The following is a 15204-nucleotide window of genomic DNA, read 5'->3' on the forward strand; positions in this document are numbered from 1 at the left end:
TACCACACCATCATTCAGAGGGTGCATATCTGTGCTGTCTGCAAGGTGGTGAAAGGGCATTGAGCTAAGTGTGAACCTGAGTAACTCCATCTTGACTTTAAGCCATCAGGGATTGCTGTTTGCTGGGAAAACAGATATAACAGCACATGTCTGAAACCCCTATAGCCTGCACTCTTTGTGAACAGATACCAGCATTCACTGTCCCACATATTACCCAGACTTGTTTTGCAGAAGATGTTTCTTAACTAGATTGTTCTCCTGTGCTCCCATGAATCCTTGTACCTTGTTAGTACAGCCGATCAGAACTGAGCAAGTATTTCCTTTGATTTTTGGTGCTTTTCTATAAATTAGAGGCAGCTAGGTGGTGCAGTGGCCAGTGCGAGGCCTGGAGCCAGAAAGATCTGAGTTCAAATTTAGCCTCATACGCTTACCAGCCATGTGATTCTGGGCAAGGCACCTAACATCTATTCACCTCAGTTTCCTCAACTGTAACATGGAGGTAATAATAGGGCCTGTGTCCCAAGACTGTTGTGAAGATCAAATGAAATAATATTTGTGAAGGGCTTGGCACAGTGCCTGGCATAGAGTACCCTTAATAAATGCTTCTTCTCACCCCCTCCCCCAAAGAAGCCCTATAGCAAGATCTGGTGGAGTTTGTATTCAAATCTGTCTCTCTCCCTCTCTCTCTCCCTCCCTCCCTCTCTCTCTCCCTCCCTCCCTCCCTCCCACTCTCTCTCTCTCTCTCTCTCTCTCTCTCTCTCTCTCATTGCAAGTAAAAAAAATCTGTTGAATAGCTGCTGTGCTCTGAGTTTTTGATTCAGGTACCTCAATGACTTCCTCTGACTCACTGAGCTGTGCCTTCTCACTAGCTGCTCCAGTCACAGCTTTGTGAAGATGGGGGTGGGGATGGGTCTAGAAAAACCCCAGGTGTGTACAACTGCTCTTTCCCTCTAAGGTCTCTGTCCCCATCTTGCCAGTGGATTGGACCTGAAACTGCTCTATCTTCCTTGAAACTGAACCTGGGGCTTCTTTTTCCCCCACCTAAGCTTGTTCCAGCTAGGATCCTGGCTTCTTCTTGGAATGGAGGCATCTGTTTTTTTTTTTTTTTTTTGAGGCAATCAGGGTTAAGTGACTTAGCCAGGGGCACATGGCTAGTAAGCATCTGAGGCTGGATTTGAACTCAGGTCTTCCTAACTCCAGGGCTAGTGCTCTAGCCACTGCACCACCTAGCTGCCCCAGCATCTGCATTCTAAGGGGTCCTCCTTCCAAATGCTCCAAGGGGGCATTCCAGGAGAAAGTTTCTCCCTGGAAATGTTCCATCAAGATGCTCTGTGGGCATTCGGGGGGGAGGGTGCTTTGATTTTCCTGAGAACATTCCTCTCAGACATTTTGTATTAATTATATTAAAATTATTAATTATAATCTAGATTGAGCATTGGAGGGAAGCTTGGAGACAATCCAGCCTGACTCCCTCGTCTAACAGATGAGGAAACTGAGACCAAAGGAGATTAGGGGACTTGCCCCTTATTACAGAGATAGTGAGGGAACAGAGAAAGGATTTGAATTCAGGTCCTTTGACTTCACAATCCAACACCATTTCCACTGTGCCATGCTGCCCAAATGGGGACTTTCCTTTGCCTTTGTTTCCCCAGTGCTCACCATAGTTTCTGGCACATAGTAGGTGCTTAATAAATGCTTGTTGACTGATTTGACTGTTACCAGCCTTCACTTCCAAAGATGGAGGGGGGGTTGCTACCAATTTCTGGAGATCATCTCATCCAAACCACTCATTTTACAGACAAAGAAACTGAAGCTCTGAGAGTACAAAGGATTTGCCAAGTTCACATGGGTGGTGAGTGACAGAGAGGGAATATGAAGCCCCAGATACTCCCTCCAGTATCTCACGTCAACTGAACTATTTATTTATGTGTTGATGCTACCATGAGAATGCAAGGTTCTTGAGGGCAGGAACTTGGTTCTTCCTCTTTGCATCCTCAGTGCTTAGCACAATGCCTGGCATACAGTCAGTGCTTAATAAGTAATTGCTGATTGATCAACTCAGTCACAGAATCTTAGAAGTGGAAGGGATCTCAAAGGTTATCTTGTCCAACCTGTATCATCTCTACCACAACTGGTCATTGCTCAAAGACCTGCAGTAAAAAGGAGGGGGAACTGATTACCTCCCCAAGTGTCCCATTTGATTTTGCCATGGCTCTGATTGTTAGGAGAGTTTTCCTATCAAGCCAATATTTATATCTTTGCGGCCTCCATCCACTGCAGACTAAGATACAGTACCGACTATCAGCACCGATGGTGCATGGAAGAAGGAAGGATATGGGTATGGGCCAAAGAGACACCTTCTGCAGCCTGGAGCAGCTGAGGCTGCCAAGGGCCAGTAGCTGGGGCAGCTGCCTTCTGGGGCCGAATCCAAGGCTAATAATGCTTCTTCAACATGATTGCCTCTCAAGTCTTTGAACAGAGCCATGACATTGGTCCTTCCTCCCCACCCCACCCCTCTAGCCTTCTCTTTTCTAGGCTAAAACATCCCTAGTTCTTTCAAATGGTCCTCATATGTCAAAGAAGTGAGGTCCTTCACCATGCTGGGCATCCACCTGGTTGCTGTCCATCACCGTTGCCAGTTTCTGTGGTTCTGGACCTGTTCTCAGAGCATGGTCAGCAATGGGACCAATCTAGGCCATCCCTGCTTCAAAGGATGAGCCATCTGGTTTATTCTGGGACACCAAATCCTGGAGTGGGCCCTGGCTAGAGTTTCTGTAGACTGTGAAGAGAACAGAGCTAACCACATGGCCCTGACTGGACACACACCCCAGCAATGGGCTGTTTTTCTCCTACTGGAAACTAGTTCTAATCCACAGTAATCTTATTCATTCTTGACACCCCCATCTCCCCAAGCTTTGTGGTCCTCCAATTCCAAGAACAGATGCCAGGCCCCAAGCCCTCATGAGGCAGGTCAATGTCCCAGAAAGAACATTGAATTTGATGATAGAAAAGCTGGGTTTGAATACCATCTCTGCCACTTAAGTGTGAGACTTTGGGCAAGTCATTTTCTCTCTGTGGGTCTCTATTCCACCATAAAATGGATGGTCTAGAGTGGGCACTTTCAGGACGTCTCCAAGCTCCAGAGGCCTAAAGTCCTAAGATCTCATGCCCATCATTCTGGTTTTGTCCCTCCCTGCTGGTGTGGCTGTAGGTGAGCCAATTTCTCTCTTGGGGACTCAGGTCTCTCATCTGTAAAATGAGGGGCTGCTTGGACCAGACAGCCTCTGTAACAAATGTGATCAGGGAACTACTTGCTTGGTCAAATGTCAGTGTGTTCCCAAGAGCTCAGTAATGGAGGCAAGGGCAGGGGTCTTATTCCCAGTCTACATTAGGAGTGACCAAGGCCCAAAGGGGAGAGGTGAATTTCCTCTCATCACACAGCTAATTTGTGTTAGCGCTAACCCCAGGGATGTGGGCTCTAACTCTCTTAGCGATATTTATCTTGCTGGGAGGGTTTTCCCAACCATCCCTGTAACTTTGCCATGGTTGCTTAGGCTCTGAAATCCTATCACTATGCCATGTTTGAAGCTTGCTCTGTCCCACTGTTAACCTGCCCGCTGCCCCCACCATTGGTCTTTAGTCCCAGGCTGCTGTTCAGAGCCAATTAATTCCTTCCTACTGACATGCTGTCCCTGGTGCCTGGGTAACAACCAGCACCTCCCCCTGCCCTTCCCCCTCTTGAACCCTGGGGGAGGATTTCCCACGGCCAGAACCTCCAGCAGGTGCAAAGAGAAAGGGGCAGGAAGTATGTCTCATCTGGCTGACGGATTTGGTTTAACTTTGCGGTAATTTGGGGGTGGGAGATGTGATGTTGTGGTGTGGAGGGGAAGAGAAGGGGAAAGGAAGGCTGCTGAGAACTGACTGCCCCCTCGACCCCCCTCAGTTCACCACACAGTCCTGCATGGCTGTTCACAACTTCCTCCCCATACAGCTGGCTGGGCTCAGAACCGGGGAATCCAACAACCCGGGAGAAGTGGGAGTCACCAGCAAGAAGCCATGACCTCTTCTTCCCCACTCATGGCAACACGCACTCACACTGGTAGACTGTTGAATTTTTTTCAGCCCTTTCACATCTGTTCCCTTCCTGTGTCAAATTCCACAAGGCTGAGAAGCAGTTCCTGGGGGTGTTAAGAGTTGGAGCTAAGTTGGGAAGACATGAGGGTCTCAGAATCACAGCAGCTCAGCCCTGGAAGAAACCTCAGACATTGTCTAGGTCAACCTACCCCTAAATAGGTCTGGGTCCCCTCTAAAGCACCCTTGACAAGAGCTTTAAGGCCCTTCATCATCTTGGTCCACCTCCTTTGGGTGCCCTCCAGCTTGACCATAAGCCTTCTGACTGGAGCAGAATACAGTGGGATTATTACCTCCCCACCTTTGGAAAATATACCTCTCAATGCTGCTATATCACATTAGAGACTCAAGCAGCTAGGCAGTGCAACAGCTAGAGTCAGGAAGACCTGAGTTTAAATCCACCTTCTCAGATACTAGTTATATGGCCCATGGGAGAGTCACTTAATCTCTGCCTCACTTTCCTCACCTGTATAATGAGGATAGTAACAGCACTTACCTCTCCAAGGTTACTGCGAGGGTCGAATGAGATAATGTCTAAACATAAAGTGCTTTAGCAAACCTTAAAGCATTCTATACATGCTAAGGGTTATTATTGACCTTAGACTCCATTAAAATACTCCGATCTTTTTGGGACCAACTGCTGTCTATCCATACTTTTCCGACCTTGTACTTGTGAAGTTTCTTTTTTAACCAAAATGTAAGTGACTTTCCAAAGGGACCTGGCTAGCCAGTGGTCATTGGCCTTCAATCCAGGTCCCTAGGTTTTTCACAGCACTATGATTCCTGATAGAGTGTAAGCTCCTTGAGGCCAGACACTGTTTCAGTCTGCCTTTTGTGCTCAGTGCCTAGCACACAGTAATTGATTAATTAATGATCATTGGTTGATTGGTTCCCCTGAAATTGTCACAGGATTAAGAATGTGGAGGTGGGAGAGGTCTTGGCATTCACAAGATCCTAGCTGGGAGGGACCTCAGAGATCATCTCATCCAAACTGCTCATTTTACAGACAAAGAAACTGAAGCTCTGAGAGTACAAAGGATTTGCCCAAGTTCACATGGGTGGTGAGTAACAGAGAGGGAATTTGAATCCAGACCCTCTGGTCCCCAATCAAGGGGTCTTTCCATATATTCTTTCAGATCTGAAGAAGTATCTTATGTGGAAAGTCTGGGCGCCACCACAGAACTCCTTCAGTCCTATGGATCTGTGTTGATCTCTCCCTTCTCCCCTCCCAGAAGGCTTTGGGAAATGAGTCTAGGAGAATGAGGTCTCTACATGGTTGGGAGGTGGAGGAAAAGTCCAGTTAGGTGCTTGCTTCCTTTCAAAATAAAGATAAATCACCCTCCCTCATACACAGACACATAAATCCTCTTCCCTTCACCATAAATCCTGCTTTCTCCTCTTAAATCCCTCCCAATATACCTCATGCTTCCCCCTGCACACTATAAATCACTCTCCCTTCCACCTAACCCTCAATGTAATGGAAACTCTGAGTCTGTTTCCTCCTCCCCAGCAACATCTGGTCTCAGAAACTCTGAGGATTGACCCCTTTTTACACACAGTTGGGTTTTTCTCACTTACCTCTTGGCCTCCCACTCCAGACTTCCCCCGCCCTCCATAAGAACAACTGCCAGACATGCCCTTCTCTACTCTCCCATTGCCTAGATGAAATGGAAGGACCCAGAGAGACACCTGAGAGCTAGAAGGGACCTCAGAAGCCATCTAGTACAACCTGAAAGAATGGGGAGGGGGAAGGGAGTAAGAACTTATAGAGCACCAGCTATGTGCCAGACACTGTCCATTACAACTCTGGGAGGTAGGTGCTATTATCATTCTCATTTTACCACTGAAGAAATTGAGGCACACAGAGTTTAAGTGACTTGTCCAAGATCAAACAGCCAATCAGAGTCTGAGGCTGGATTTGAACTCGGGTCTTCTTGACTCCAGACCCAGTGCTTTATCTACAGGTCCACCTAGCTGCCGGATTCCTGGACAGAAATCCTCTTTACAATATCCCCAATGTGTGTTCGTTGAATCTTTGTCCCATGACCACCCAAAGGCAGCCCTTTCCACTTTCAGAAGACTCTAATTGTTGGGAACTTTTTACCTATATGAAGCCTCTCTGAAAATTGCAACCTATGCTCCTATGGTACTACTACTGATGGTTTTTATTTATCTACTTTAAGGTTTGCAAAGCCCTTTGCATACGTTATTTCATTCAATAAGGAGATGATTGTCACGTATTCATGACTATCACAAATCATCACAATGCCCCCATTTTACGGAGGAGGAAGTTGAGGATTAATGATATTAAGTGACTTGCCTAGGCTAACACAGTAAGTATCATAGAAGGGATCTGAATCCAGGTCTTCCTGGCTCCAAGTCTGCTGCACAATATTTCCTAGGTCTGATGTGCTCCAGCTGACTGTGAATGTCAGTGAATGACCTTGGGCAAGTCCCTACCATTCTCAAGACCTCAACTATGTTTTGTTTTTGGTCTCCCCCTGCAAATAATCTGTCAGACACCGGGGAAAGCTTCCTGCCATGTGTTCTTGAGAGAGGTCATGGAATCTCTTTGTGTTTAAAAAGCTGTGGGTGAGGTTTATTAGGTTAGGTCAGGATGAGTCTGGTGTGGTGTGGTTAGAGTGGGGGAAGGGAAGAGAGGGTTTGGTTTTTTAAAGGCTCTTGTGTACTGAGGAGACTAGAAGTGTATGAGGAAAAAGCTGTCTGGGAAGGGGTGGGGAGGGAGAGAGAGAGAGAGAGAGAGAGAGAGAGAGAGAGAGAGAGAGAGAGAGAGAGAGAAGGAAGAGGGAGGAAAAGAGAAAGGGGGAAGGAGAGCAGGAGAGGGAGACAGAAAGGGAGAGAGAGCGAGGGGGAGAAAGAAGGAGGGAGATGGAGATGAAGAGGGAGAGGGAGGGAGGAAGAGAGGGAGAAGGAGAGGGAGGGAGGGAGATGAAAAGGGAAACAGAGAGAGGGAAGGAGGGGGGATGGGGAGATAGAGGGTAGGGAAATGAAGAAAAAGGATGGGACAACAAATGAGAGGAAAGGGAGGGAGATACTGAGACAGGAAGAGTCAGAGGGGAGGAGAGAGAAAATACAAAGAGAGGGAGAGACAAAGAATCAGCAGAGAATCAATGGGAAAGACATAGAGAGACAGGGGAAAAGACGGAAAACGAGAAAAAAGGAGGATCAAGGAGAGACAGTCAATCAATGAGAGAGAAAGAATGACTCAGAAAGAGGGAGAGACAGAGGGAGGGAGAGACAGAGGGAGGGAGAGACAGAGGGACAAAGAGATGGAGAGGCAGAGAGGGAGAAGCCCAGCGAGACAAAGGGACAGATGGAGAGAGTGGGAGAGCAGTGAGAGGCGAAGGGCAGTGGAGAGGGTTTCATGGCCAGGAGCGGGGCTGCCCCCTCCCCAAGGGCCTCTCTAGACACTTGCCTCTGCAGTGCACCTGGGCCCTTGTTGCCAAGGCAACTGGAAACCTTGGCCTTCGGGAGACAGCTCCTTCTGCGCATGTCACCTCGTTCCCCACTCTCAGTGTCAGACACTGCCTCTCCCCCCTCCAGCCCTCAGATATTTATAGCTGCTTAGGGTTGGGGGGCTCAGCCATTAGGTTGCTTATATGGGGCCTGAGATGTTTGCTCCCCGAGCTGGGGAAAAGATGCTAGATACTCTGTAGTCTCTCCAGGCCAGGGCCAGGCTAGGTCTGCTCCTTTCTGACTCCAGCTCTCCTACTTCATCCCTCCCCAGCTTACAGAACCCCTCAATTCCCAACACACAGCAGCATCCATGATTGCTTCCTCTTGTCCTAGACCTTTGGGCCTGAAAGGGAGAATAAGGGAGACACAAGTTCTGGGGGAGGGGACCAGCAAACTTCCTGCCACCTGTAGGATGATACACCCCTCCCCCCCACCTTTCCCTCCCCACCCCAGCTCTCAAGGACCATGCCTGGCCATGGCAGAAAGATCTCATGGAGATCTTTGATTTCATCAGCTGTGAGATCCTGGGCAAGTCACTTAATATCTGATTGCCTTGGTTTCTTCATCTGTGAAATCGACTAATCAATTAGTAAATTGCTCCAGGACCCACCTCTCTGCAGGTGGGAGTACAGCGTATAGGATCAGGGATACCTGGGTTCCCCCCCTAGGTCAGGGGTGAGTCTAAGTCTAGAAGATAACATAGCAGAAAAGAAGTTTGGTCCTAGGTGACACACAAGAGTTAGCATAAAGTTTGCACAGTACTTTACAATTATTATCTCATTTGAACTCTCCAGGTGCGAGGTGCTATCATCATCCCCATTTTACAGAGGAGAATACTAAGGCAGTCAGAAGTTAAGTGACTTGCACAAGGTCTCACTAAGAAGCTCCTGAGGCTGGATTTGAACACAGGTCTTCACTCCAGATCTAGCACCTTTATTCAATAGGCTACCCAGTTTCTTTATGCATTTTAGGAAGATCACTCATAAGTTGGGAAGAGGGTGACCAGAGTGAAAGGCCCTTCGCTCATGGCATAGAAGGATCAGCTGAAGGGACTGGGGATGTTTAGCCTGGAGGCGAGGAGATTGGGCATTGGAGCTGTCTTCATCCAAGGACTGGAAGGACTGTCCCCCCGACGTGGGATAAGCTGTATCCTGCTTTGTTCCCAAAGGGATAAACCATGAGAAATGGTGGATTTTATCAGGAAAAGCAAACTGAGAGCCATCCACCCCCAAAGTGGAGTGAGCCGGCCCAGGAAGTGGTGGCCTTTTCCTCCCCAGAAGCTACAGGACCCCTTCTCGTCCATGGTGTAATGGGGATTACTTTTGTGTAGGACTAGGATTAGATGGCCGCCCAGGTCACAGTCATTCTTTGGTTCTGGGCTGCTTCTTTTACCAATTTCTTTCTTATTCTAGTCCTCGGCTCAAGCACTATGTCTTCCTGTTCCCCACCCCCACCCCACTTCCTAGTGCCCCCTAACATTGCTTTGTATTTTGTACTTATTTTATATATTTCTGTTGTAGATAATTATATGAATACTGCTGCTAATTCTATGAATGTCTCCTGCCGTAGGATGTAAACTCCTTAAGGGCAGGGACTCACTTCAGTCTTTGTATCCTTACCCTCACTCCAATCAAAGTCAACTGCAAGTCATGTCATCATTTTCCTGATGTCATGGTTCTCTTCGAGAATGAAGGACAAACAAACACAAGTCTGATGCATAGTAGGTGCTTAACAAATAGTTGCGGATTGATAGTACCGTTCCCCTGCTCCAGACCCTACAAAGGCTCCCTGTTGTCTGCCACATCCGATCCAATTAGAGGGCAGGAACACCTGACTGCTCCAATCTTACTAGCTGTGTGACCCTGCCTTCAGCCTCAGTTTCCTCACCTGCCAAATGGCAGATAATAATATCACCTATCTGCCAGGGTTATTATGAGGATCAAAAGTTAGCACATGTGAAGGGATTTGCAAACCTCAAAGGGCTATACAAGAGCTAGATCATCATCATCATCATCATCATCATCATCATCATCATCATCATCATCTCTGTCGGACTTTCAGGGTCCTCCATGCACCTCAGGAGACTTGGGTTCAAGTCCCCAGCTCTTTACTTATGTGACCCTAGGCAAGTCCTTTTTCTGAGCCTCAGTTATCTTGCCTGGGGGAAGATGTGAGGAAGGCTGTGATTCCCCCTATCCCCTTGTCGGGTTCCCTTATTAGAATGTAAGCTCCCTGAGGGCAGGGACTGCCTTGCTTTCATTTGTATTCCCAACATTTAGCACAGTGCCTAGTACACAGTAAGCACTTGGCACCCTATCCAGATATCATCCATTTCTCTCTCCCAATTTCAATCAATCTAAGCTATTTTCAAGCAATCTGAGTTATCATCTCCTAGGTCCATATATCTCTCATCTACTTCTATCTCTCTTTATCATTTCTATCTCTATCAATCTCTCTATAGTCATCATCTATTTCCGTATCTCTCTACCTCTATCAATCATCTCTCTACCATCTATTTCTATCTCTATCAATAATCTTTTTTTTTCTTTTTGGAGGCAATTAGGGTTAAGTGACTTGACTAAGGTCACACAGCTAGTAAGTGTCAGAGACTGGATTTGAACTCTGATCCTACTGACTCCAGGGCCAGTGCTCTATCCATGGTGCCATCTAGCTGCCTCCAATAATCCATCAATCATCTATTTCTATCTCTTGATTACCTATCAACCATTCCTATTTCTTTATCATTTATCTGTCACCTATTTCTATCTCTATCAATCTATCTCTATATTTCTATCATCTATTGAATGATATATCAATCATCTATTTCTATCTCTTTATCGAGTATTTCTGTCTCTAACATCTATTTCTCTAGATATCTACCACTCATTTTTCTCTGTTTCCCTTCCCCCACTCTCTTATCTGTCTACATCACAGAGCTGTTGTGAGAAAAAAGACTCGTTGTCAGTGTGGCTGCCCAAAGATACTACTTTCCCTTCCTCTGCTCTACCCTCCTTCCTCTCCACCTCTGTGTCTTCCTCCTCCTCCTCCTCCTGTTTCTCTCTCTTCTTCTCTCCCTTTTCCTGCCAGGGACAGTGATTAATGAGACTGGCTTTGGCTGATGAAGCTTGAGATCCCTGGGGAGCCTGACTTGCTAACTGGCAGCAGCTGGAGCACAAGCTGCTCCAACCTGCCCCCTCCTTCTATATCTGGGCACTGGGCACCAAGAGCCCTGTGAAGGTCCTTCACTCCACTCTGTCTTCACCAAGCCCGGGAGACTTGGATTACTCGGGCTGTACTCAGTGGGGCTTGTCCTAGAGGTCTCTAGATCCTATAAGATAGGATAGAAATTGAAGCCATTATGATTATTTTTAGGGGGCAGAGATTGGCCCTGTGATTTCATTGGTACCGGAGTTTCCTGGATGAAGAAATTCCCTCCACCAGTGCAGGCTGGCACCTCCTCTGACTTATAGTCTTGGTGAGTGGTCTAGGTCACTAAGGGCTTCATTGACTTGCCAGGGTTACACAGCTAGTGTGTGTTAGAGGTAGGGGCTTGAGCCCCGCAGTTCTCTATCCACTCTACCACCCTGCCTCTCATAGTTATTATTATCGGGGAGAATAGTGTGGCATTCACGAAAGTTCTTCTCCCATACCTAATTGTAGGGGTGACCCTGGGCTCTTGAAGGCTGTGCCAACTGAGTGCTGGCAGTGGTAGGGATCGCTAGGCTTGGAAGACTTGGAGGACAGGCTGGTTGATGCTGGTTATCAGAGGACCAGGCTGACTAAACCACCAGATTGGCTGGGCCAGGGGAGGGGGCAAGAATATCTGTCTGTGTTCTTGTTTTTCTCTCTCATCCACTCATTGGAACTGGACCCAAGTCCCAAGCTTGGCATCCAAGGCAGACATTTCTGAAGGAGGTCTAACAGTAATCCCTCGTGCTCCCAGAGTCCTGCTCTTTGAAGGCTCAGCTCAGACACCGCCTCCACCACACAGCCTTCCCTGATTGCTCCCCAGATGAGCAACACCATCTCCTGCCTCACATGGCTCTCCCCAGAGGCACAAGGGCACGGGAGAAAGAGAGCTGCACCTCTTCAGTCAGAGGGAGGTGGATCAGAGCCTGTCTCTGATGCACTAGCAGGTCATCTTGGGCAATTCCTCCTCTCTCTGAGCCTCAGTTTCCTCATCTGTGAATTGAGGGGGAGGTTTATCTCTCTACCGTGCTGCTTTGTGTGTATGTGAGAGATAAAGAGAGAGATAGACAGACTGAGAGAGAGAAGGAAAGGTAGAGAGAGACAGAGAGAAAGAGGGGAGAGAGGAGAGAGACAGAGACAGACAGAGACAGAGAGGGAGACAGAGAGAGGGAGGGAAGAGGAGGGAGAGAGAGGGAGACAGAGACAGAGGGGGAGGAGAGAAAGAAGGAGAGGGAGACAGAGAGAAGGAAGAGAGAGAGAGAGACAGAGGCAGAGGCAGAGGCAGAGGCCTTGGGCAAATCTCATAATTTCCTAGGGCTCAGTTTCCTCATCTGTAAAAGTTATAGGAAAAGATCACTTCTGAGGTCCCTTCCCGTTCTAGACCTATGACCCCCGTGACCTCTCTGGACCTCAGCTTCTCCTCATGACTGTGCAATATGCTAAGGTTCCCCTCAAATTCTAAACCCTATGAAACCTCTTTCCACTGTCCCTTCACATGGACGTCACATAATCTCTTTGGTCTCAGTTTCCTCAGCTAATAAAATTCAGGGGTTGGTCTAGAGGACCTCCAAGATACTTTGCAGTTCTAGATTTATCTTGTTATGACCTGGGTCCAAATTCTGCCTCAGACACTTACTAGGTGCATGATCTTGGACTGCTCTGGGCCTCAGTTTCCTCACCTGTACAATGATGGAGTTGGACTAGTGACCTCTGGGGTCCTTTCTGGGTCTAAATTCTTTGATCTAAAGCCCCCGCACTTGTGCCAGGTTAGTCTCTTCCACAGAGCAGTTCAGAGATGACCCTGGGATGGCAGATGTGCTCCCCTCCCCCATCCCTCTCACCCCAGACCTCTTGGAGACATCCCATCTTACCCAGGTGGAACAGATGCCCTGGTACTCAGGACGGCCACACGCTGAGTCCCCGGTCGGTTCAGATTGTTTTGTCTGGTGAGCTGGGCACCACCAGGAGCACTCTGGCTCCGAGAAAAGTTGCTCCCTGGAGCTCCACCAGGTGACCGCCCAGGCTCGCCTTTGGCTACCACTCCCGCAGGGCCAGTGCCCCCAGCCCACAGTGTAGTCCCGGTCCCATTGAAGGTGTTACTCTGGCGAACAGGCAACGTGCCCGTCCCCGCGCCATTGCCCGAGGCTTGATACATCTTCCTCCGCTGTGAGGCAAGGATGGCATTAGAAGCAGCCCGGGTACTGTTGACTAGCAGGCACTGCTGGCAAGAACATGGCTGGCCCGAGTTGGCACCCACCGGCCAGGACTGGGACTTGGGGATGGAGCCAATGGTCAGTGGGTAGGCAAGGTCCATGCGCCGCCTGACCCTCCTCTTCCGCTGGGTCTGCCGGTTCATCTGAGACATGCTGTTGAAATAAATCACGTAGCCAAAGCCCAGCGAGGAAAGGTCCAGCCACGGATGCTGCTTCTCATAGGCATTCTGGATGGTGATGCAGATGTCCATGTCATATGGCGTCCAGGAGCCGCCATCATTCTCCCATTCCCATACGATGCCCTTCCCAGGTGCCGAGGATGGGTCGTAAAAGTTCCTTCGGACTGGCCGCATCGTCCCTGCCGGGAAAAGGAAGCACATCAGTGAGCCTGACCTAAGCCCTGCCAGCCATCATGCCCCTTCTCTATCCATCAAACCTCAATTAGGTGTTTCCTATGGCAGTGGAAGCAGAAGCCCTGGGCAAGTCATTCACTCCTCATTTGTAAAAAGGAAGGAGTTGGACCCCTAGGTGACCTCTACCCTTCAAGTTCTATATCTGTGATCTTACGATCTAGGTGGGCAGCTAGGTGGTGCTGCCACCTGGAGTTGGGAAGAACTGAGTTCATATCCAGCCCCAGACACCCCACACTAGCTCTAAGACCTTGGTCAAGTCATTCAACTTTATCATCTGTAAAATGGGCGTAGTAGTAGTACCTATCTCCAGGGTTGCAGTGAGGATAATATTTGTAAAGCAAAGTCCTTTAGAAACCTTAAAACACTATGTAAATGCTAGCTATTATCTAGACTCCAATCCCGGGCCTCAATTTTCTCATCTATAAATAGTTAGACTAGAAGGCTTCTTGGTAACATGGGAATGAAAGGAGACAAAGGATCTGGGTTCAAACCCTGCTTGTGCCACTTACTAACTGAAACATTAGTCAAAATGTGGAAATACGTTTACCATGATTATATGTATATATCAGAGTGCTTGCTGTCTTGGGGAGCAGGGAGGGAAAGGGGGGAGAAAAATTTGGAACTCAAAATTTTACAGAAATGACTGTTGAAAACTATCTTTATATGTAACTGGAAAAAAATAGGATATTATTGAGGAAAAGAAAGAGTCAAACAATTTAACTGTATCAGTCTTCAGTTTCCTCACCTGTAAAAGGAGAGGGTTTGAGGTCCATTCCAGCCCCAAATGTAGGATCCTGTGGTCTTTCCAGTCCTAAATCTATGATCCCATGTGCCTCTGACCTCCCACAGATCTTTGCCTTCCAGGAAGTTACTCCAGTGGGATGGTGGGTGGGACAGAAGGAAATAATTATGAGAGGGAAGGCACTAGAATTAAGAGGAGTTGGGGAAGGCTTCCTACAGAAGGTGGGATTTTAGTTGGGACTTGAAGGAAGCCAGGGAGGCCAGTAGTGCCAGTAGTCAGAATGGAGGAGGCAGAGCATACCAGGCATGGAGATGGCCAGAGAAAATGCCCAGGGTTGAGAGATGGAGTGTTTTCCAACCCTCTCATGTTACAGATCAAAACTCTAAGGTTCAGAGAAGGAAATGAACTCACCCCAGGTCACCTAGCTATAACATGGTAGAACCAGGGTTTGAATTAGGGCCTGATGATTCTAGAACCAGGAGTCTTCCCACTATATTATATACACTGCCTGCTGGGATTGGGGAGAAGGGCACTGGGACCTGGCCCCCAACCTCACATGTCTCCAGGGGTCCATCAGCGATCTTAAGTGAACATTTCCTGTGTCCAGCACTGTGACAGGCACTGTGGGACATCGGAGATGTATGACTTTGTCCCTGTCATCAGATAGTATACAATCTAGCCTGAGAGACAACATGCTCACAGGAAGCAGAGAATCAATGGAAAACCATAGGGTCCTCATGAGGAGGGCATAGAAGGAAGAAAGATCAGTGTTGGCTTTACAAAGAACCCCAGAGTATCACAGCTGGAAGGGACCCAAGAGGCAATCGCACCCAACCCCCTCACTGCATAGAGAAGATGAGGTAAGGAAGGCCCAGAGCAGTTACTGGCCCAAGACCAGACAGTCACACAGTATGTGTCTCCATGAGCCCCTGGTCTCCTTCCCAGACCAATGCTCTCTCCACCATGACTCTACCAGAGTATCTTGGTTAGAAGGTTAGATTTGGATGGAATCAGAAGACTTAAAATAGGAATCCTACCC

At 48.1% G+C, this 15204-nt stretch overlaps 1 protein-coding gene across 2 annotated transcripts in view; it reads right to left on the bottom strand.

The window, feature by feature from the left end:
* Positions 1-15204, bottom strand: part of DTX1 (deltex E3 ubiquitin ligase 1) — a 66663-nt gene that overhangs the window by 20769 nt on the left and 30690 nt on the right. For both annotated transcript variants that reach the window (XM_036741976.1, XM_036741977.1), the window contains exon 2: positions 12669-13368. In XM_036741976.1, the coding sequence (XP_036597871.1) occupies positions 12669-13368 (700 nt within the window). The remainder of the gene's footprint in view (positions 1-12668; positions 13369-15204) is intronic.

The sequence above is a fragment of the Trichosurus vulpecula genome, chromosome 1 (genome assembly GCF_011100635.1).
Source record: "Trichosurus vulpecula isolate mTriVul1 chromosome 1, mTriVul1.pri, whole genome shotgun sequence".
In the NCBI taxonomy this organism is placed as follows: Eukaryota; Metazoa; Chordata; class Mammalia; order Diprotodontia; family Phalangeridae; genus Trichosurus; species Trichosurus vulpecula.